General features: G+C 41.0%; 1 protein-coding gene across 1 annotated transcript; it reads left to right on the forward strand.

The window, feature by feature from the left end:
- Positions 1-4,760: 4,760 nt before the first annotated feature.
- Positions 4,761-5,891, forward strand: S1PR3 (sphingosine-1-phosphate receptor 3; the record flags this gene model as incomplete). Its single annotated transcript, XM_083351956.1, has 1 exon — positions 4,761-5,891. One exon carries the CDS (start codon positions 4,761-4,763, stop codon positions 5,889-5,891), a length of 1,131 nt encoding a protein of 376 aa, XP_083208082.1.
- Positions 5,892-6,938: the final 1,047 nt, after the last annotated feature.

Below are 6,938 nucleotides of genomic sequence, written 5' to 3' on the forward strand. Positions count from 1 at the left end.
ATCACATTTTAATAATTTTTAATTTTTGTATCTAGTTTTTATGTATTGCCCTGTTCACCGCCCTGAGTCCTCCGGGAGAAGGGCGGTATATAAATTAAATTAATAAATAATAAAATAAATAAATGATTGAGACTCTCCATGGACCTTGAAATGTACGTGCTTTTTTCTGGTGTAAAATGTGTCATTTGTGGGTCCCATTCCTTTAGGTGCAGTGGAGTGGTTTAAAGGCAGTTGGAGGGGAGGTTTTCCGTTTTTCTATTTATCAAGGGAAAAAAAGGAGGGAATCAATGTATAAACAGGACTTAGCAATTATCTGAGGAAGATTTGTTCTGCCTTGGAAGTACACCCTTAGTATCTTATCAGGAGATAATCTTATTATCTTATCCTATTGTTTCTCCAAAGCACTCACAATGCCACACGTGGCTTCCCAATCCATATCTTATCTTCACAAGACCCCTGTGTTAGGTATTAGTAAGGGAGATAATGATTGGCCTAAGATCATCCCGTGAGCTTTGCAAGATGGTGGGATTTCCCAAGGTCTATGTAATCTAACCTAACGTGCTCTCATATCCACAGTGTAAGATTAGCTGTCAGTTACTTTCTTAGCCTTAGTCCACTGAGTCATGCTTCATAGTGAAATCGTGTGTGTGCTCTTTTTGCTGGCACATTTAATTGTTCTCATCTGACCGAAGGTTTAAATAAGAGGCTCTCCCATAGTTTTGTCAGGTTCTAGCAGTCAGCCTTGTTTTTTCAACTTGAAGCCCTCTTTGCTGGCTGGAAATTCTTGGAAATGTATCCAGACAACCCCTGATGGAGAGGCTTTATGTATTTAACCTATCTTTTGTTTGGACAATAGAATTGATTCCAGGTCCGCCTCAAGCAAAATTCCCCACTTCTAGCATTCTGGTTTTAAATTGCTATGTTTGCATAAATATTAGAATAGCAGCAAAAGGTGTTGCGTTTGGTAATTAGCAACTTAACTGAATCTCCTTATAGGAGCTACCGGAAAAAATGGCAAGATTGGGATCTAGGAAACTGGAGCTTTTAGCTAAGACTTTGTTGGGAGTTTTTACTGCCACCAGCAACTATATAAAAGAGAGGCAAATGGTAAGCAAAACTTCCATCGGTAAGGCCAAAGTAGCTTGTTGGCAAGTCCCTTCCCCTCCCCCTCCCTATCTGCATTTTTCTCTGCAGTTCTCTTTCCCTCCTTCCCCCAACTCCGAGTTTGCAGAGAGCATCCCAGGGCTCCCAGTAGCTGAATCTGAATATAATTCTTATATTTGGAAGTTGAAAAAGAGAGATGAAAGCCTTGCTTGCTCTCCTTCCAACCACTTCTCTTATTCCCTATTCCTTATTCCCGACATTTGTACTTCCAGAGTACTAGTCTTGCTATTACCTGCACCTTCTGAATACCCACTATAGGCTTGAATGGGCAGCTCTAATTATTTAAGGCCGTCAGGAGGCAACAGGAGCTGCCTGTTTACTGTGTTAAAAGTCTGTAGCAGGGCCAAGAGTTGTCTATTCACCTTCAGTGAAGGTGTCTTAGCCAATGATAAGAGAAAGACAATGGCAACCTTCATATTGCATATTCTCCTCCTGGGGAATTCTTTCTTTCAATCTCTTTGTGTAATTAGGCTATCTTCTCCGTACAGTACCGTATAATAATAATAATAATAATAATAATAATAATAATAATAATAATAATAACAACAACAACAACAACAACAACAACAACAATAACAACAACAACAACAACAATAACAACAACAACAACAACAACAATAATAATAATAATAATAATAATAATAATAATAATAATAATGATAATGTTGGAAGGGACCTTGGAGGTCATCTATTCCAACCCCCTGCTAGTGGTAGGCCAAAAAGAGAAGGAAGGAGAGCCAAGCATCCCCTCCAATGGATGCAAACATTCCTCATTTGCAAGGAACAGTGCAAACTCCTCCTATTTTTGCACCAGGACTCGGTGCTTAAAAATGAATGTGTATGTCCGCTAGAAATTTGATTACAGCAGGAAGACAGTAAGCAACAGACCATGTCAACTAATATTGACTTGGTATTAGAAATGTCAATATAGTATTAATAAATATGTGTGCTGGCATTGCGTGAACATCCACTCTCCTTTTCCCTTGACTCTGATGTTTGTATTTTATAGACAACTTCCATGCCAGAGCTGCATATTTCTTCAAAGTCAACCCCAGAGTTTCTCTGCAAATTGCCACCAAATTATAATTTCTAATATAATAGTAGAGAATAGCTAGAGAATAATCATACTTAATTTTAATCATTTAACAAGCCAATGCATGTTGTGAAAAGAGCTTTTGGAAGCATACCGGGCATTGCAAGAGAAGAATAGAATAAGTTGTTAGACTGGTTAGGAAAGAGCCTGTGCCAATGCCAAATCTCAATTTTATGCCAGTAATCCTCTTGGCGTCCTTTATCAATTCTGAAGCATGTCATTGGTGGTTCATTCATTTTCAATCTGATTCATTGTATCCTGGTCAAAAACTCAGTTGCTAAAGAAGTCATGAACCTTGGAAACTCTGGGTTGACTGAAATGCATTAGGTGGCTTCAAGAGGAAGGAAGAACTGAAGAGTGTGCATAACGAGAGACCTCTTCAAGGAGGACAGGTGATGCAATAATGTCTTTTTTGACAAAGACTGTCCTCTTCATCCAGTCATTTCAAATTTGATAATGTGGAGTTGTAATTTTTAAATGACCAGAGAGTGCTGTAATGGCTTGCCTAATAGTCAATTTCTTTCTTTCATTTTCTCTGGGCTGTGCAAAGTTTGAAGACGTATAGCTGTTTTATAAAGGAACATGACCCTCTCTATGCTCTAAAGAGAAAAGTGAGAGTTTCCTGTAGTTCTGGTGTGGTTCCCCCCCCACCCCCGCCTAGCTCTGGGTACAAGTTGATGATCTTGGCTGAGACAAAGAAAAACAATAGGAGTGACTCAATGGCATGGAGTATCATATTGGGGCAAAGCATGGCCACTTCACACATTCAATAATGCAGTCGTTAGTTAATTAGTTGGTTTCATTCTTTACTTTTATATAATTGGCTTAGATGAGTTTTGTGGTTGGGCAGACTGAAAACATAACCCTGGGAGATGACAATGGCCATCCATAAAAGCCCTGTGAAAAATAAATTATTTTTTTGGACTGGGTGAATTGGTGCAGGACTTGGAAGAGTTTGTTGACTCAGATGCTTTACCTAATGTAATGTCAGAACTGCTTTCTTAAGACACCTGGGCAATCGAACTACTGTGTGATTTTCAATCTACTCTCTGTGCTTAATACTGAATAGTCAGCAAAAAAAAAACCCTAACAAGATGGCTTTTAAATAGATGGATTTTCTAATTACAACTAGTGATGCTGTCAAAGCTGAATTTCTACACAGGGATTCATAGCCACACTGGCTAGATCAGGGGTGTCAAACTCAATTTCATGGAGGGCCGCATCAGCATTGTGGTTGCCCTCAAGGGGCTGGGTGGGTGTGGCCTGGGTGGTCCTGGCCTACTGGGTGGGCGTGGCTAGAGTGCATATGGCCTATGGGTGGGCGTGGCCAGCTCTACATCGTTCGCATCAAGGGTGCCTATGGGGGCCTGGGCAGGAGTGGGACAGATGTGAGGGTCTCTGGCAGAAGGAGGGTCTCTGGGCCAGGGCCAAGGCAGTGGGGGCCGTTCCCTCACTGTTTCCAGGATGGCTTCGCGGGCCACATGAAACCACTTCACGGGCCGGATCCGGCCCCCGGGCCTTGTGTTTGACATGTCTGGGCTAGAGTGCTGCTGCCCCCTCTTTTTTTTAAAAAAAAAAGTACAGTTGAAATGTTTTCATCTAATTAAAAGGGGAAGGAAGAGATCAAACAGGGAATGTGCAAAAGAGGGCAAGGTAAGAAACAAGAAGTGGAGGGGAGAGAAATTGAATGGTTCACCAGGAAGTATTTTTCCTGTGAAGTGAAGGAAATCTATTTCAAGTTCTATGCAACATTTTCCAAGGCAAGGTTTGTATTGGACTGCAGTCTGTTGTGTAGTTAAGATACCGTTTCAGACAGTTGCAGTCAGGACCAATTAGGAACAGCCTGACAGCACTTTTGGGGTGTTTTGAAAAGACAAAAAATGGAGGGGTTATGAATTTATATTAATGCATTATTTATTATTGCCAGAAATGAGAAATCCTTGTGGCATTGTTTCTCTCTTGTGCTCAACTAGTTTAACAGGCCCTGAATTCTATTCAGATGACTCTGGATTGTGGCAGGGTGGAAGAGATGAGGCCAGGATCATCCAATACTGTACTTCAGGCAATTCCTACACTAATTCTGTCCTTCCCCTTAATATGTAATAACTTGCTCAAGTTCTTCAGTTCCTATGTGATGATATAAAATGATCTTAGCTTTTTTTTGGCAGAGTGCAAATGTATTTGATAGGGAAAGTCCTTTATGATAGTAGCCTCACCTGTTTGAGATTATCTCCTTTGCCTTGAGGATCTGATTGTTCTCTATTTAAAGTGAGAGTTTCCTGTTTCTACTTTGTTACAACATGAGATTTGGGAAGTTAAGGCTATTGAGTAACATTGTCTTTTACTTGTTTTTAAAGGTCCTGACCCCAGAGCCTGAAGATGCTGAGACGCATCCAGCTTGGAGACATCGGTAAAGAACCGCACTCTAAAGAGTGTGGTGTGGGCTCCCCCTTGTGGAACAAAAGTTTCTTGATGTTAAAGTGCATCTCTTTCAAATTAAGTCATGGCTATTGTCAGCACAGCACCCCCTAGTATCTTTTTCTTTCCGGAAAATGAAGCCATGGACCCAGTGATAGTACTTCATTACAATTATACTGGAAAGCTTAGCCGTGGGAAAGAAAAAAAACTGACAATCATTGCACTTCTCATTATCTGTGGCTTTATCATCCTGGAGAACCTAATGGTGCTGATTGCCATCTGGAAGAACAACAGATTTCACAACCGCATGTATTTTTTTATTGGCAACCTGGCCCTCTGTGACCTGTTGGCGGGAATAGTTTACAAAGTGAACATTTTGATGTCAGGAAACAAAACCTTGAGTTTGTCTTCAAGGATCTGGTTTATTCGGGAAGGCAGCATGTTTGTGGCGCTGGGTGCTTCTACATTCAGCTTGTTGGCTATTGCCATCGAACGGCATTTGACCATGATCAAAATGAGGCCATACGATGCAAATAAAAAGTACAGGGTTTTCCTGCTTATTGGAACGTGCTGGCTTATCTCTCTTTCTCTGGGAGCTTTGCCCATCCTTGGTTGGAACTGTATTGGCAATTTAAGAGACTGTTCCACCATTTTACCACTATACTCCAAGAAATATGTGGCGTTTTGCACCATTATCTTCATAGCCATCCTAGTGGCCATTGTAATTCTCTATGCCCGCATTTACATCTTGGTGAAATCAAGCAGTCGGAATGTCACCAATCACAACAACTCAGAGAGGTCCATGGCATTGCTGAGGACTGTTGTGATCGTTGTTGGGGTTTTCATTGCCTGCTGGTCCCCCCTTTTTATTTTGTTGCTGATTGATGTGGCCTGCAAAGTGAAAGAGTGCTCGATTTTGTATCAAGAAGATGGCTTCATAGCTGTAGCGGTCCTCAATTCAGCTATGAACCCCGTCATCTATACTCTGGCAAGCAAAGACATGCGCCGAGCCTTCTTTCGCCTGGTGTGTGGTTGCCTGGTGAAGAACAATGTTGCCATGTCTTTGCCTATCCAGCCCACCCCAGATCAGAGTCGAAGCAAATCCAGCAGCAGCAACACACCGAAACTGAATGATAACTTTGTGCAAACAAAAAGCTTGTCCTGCATCACTGAAAAGAATAAACCTCCATTTTATAACGGAAATGTCTGCAAGTGAAGTCTGCTGAGAGGGCACTTGGAGGATTCTTGTCCTGTGGCTTTTACAGAGCCAAAGAGAAAGGGTGTCAGGGTTTTTTTTTAGTGGAATTTCATGCACTTAACTCATAGGAGGGGCAAACTTGAGATGGCTGCTTAATTCTAAGTGCCTATTTTGAGCACTGAGTTTTGGTTCTTCACCAACTGATTCAGGAAAAGTTTGGCTGCCTCTGCAAGTTCTGTTGAGGGTTGTGTAAAGAAAAAAGTGCTATCCTGATGTGTTTTTTTTTTATGCAGTTCAATTGAAAAAGTGTACTTGCTAGAGAAATAATGTATAAATGGCCACTGATTAAAGCACTACATGAAATTCACTTCTTATATTCCAAAATGCAACTATGGAAGTCTTTCTCTTATAGGACCCCAGCAGAGTCTTCCTCAGCCCATCTTGCACATACCCAATCTTTCTGACATCCATCTACAGTCAACATTTAGGATTTAAGAAGGGGTCTGAACACTTTAGCATCATATGACTGGCTTCCTCTTTGGTAATAGAAATGTCTATAAATGTTCTGTGATGTCCTAGTAATTCAGCAAGCAGTCTGGAGAAAGAGGGAAAGAATCTCATGGCGACGGCTGATTAACCTGCTGTATATATGTACAAAATGCCCTTCTCAACGGTTACTGTTCATTGGCCATAGGAGATGAGACTGTCCCTCCTCTATCCTGCAGTTTATTCTATCCAGGCCGCACTGCACTGTTATTGATTTCTGTTAACACTTTCACAAATATTTATTCACACATTCTGAGATTAGTTAGATCAAGAAATCAGAGCTTAAGTTAGAATGTGGTGGTTTATTTTGCCAGGCCTGATAAACAGTCACAGATAATAGGAAGGCTCAGCATTTGCTGTGTTGAAGTACACCGATCAAGGCATTCTAGGGGGAAAAAGGGGGGATTTTAAGCTGAGGCACCAACTTTTGTTTTTCTTTGTATTTGTTTTTCTTTTATTATGCCTGCTGTGTGGCATAGGTTTACATTATATGGCATTATAATATGCTAGTCTGTATAA

The sequence above is a fragment of the Vipera ursinii genome (genome assembly GCF_947247035.1).
Source record: "Vipera ursinii genome assembly, chromosome: 2".
NCBI lineage: Eukaryota > Metazoa > Chordata > Lepidosauria > Squamata > Viperidae > Vipera > Vipera ursinii.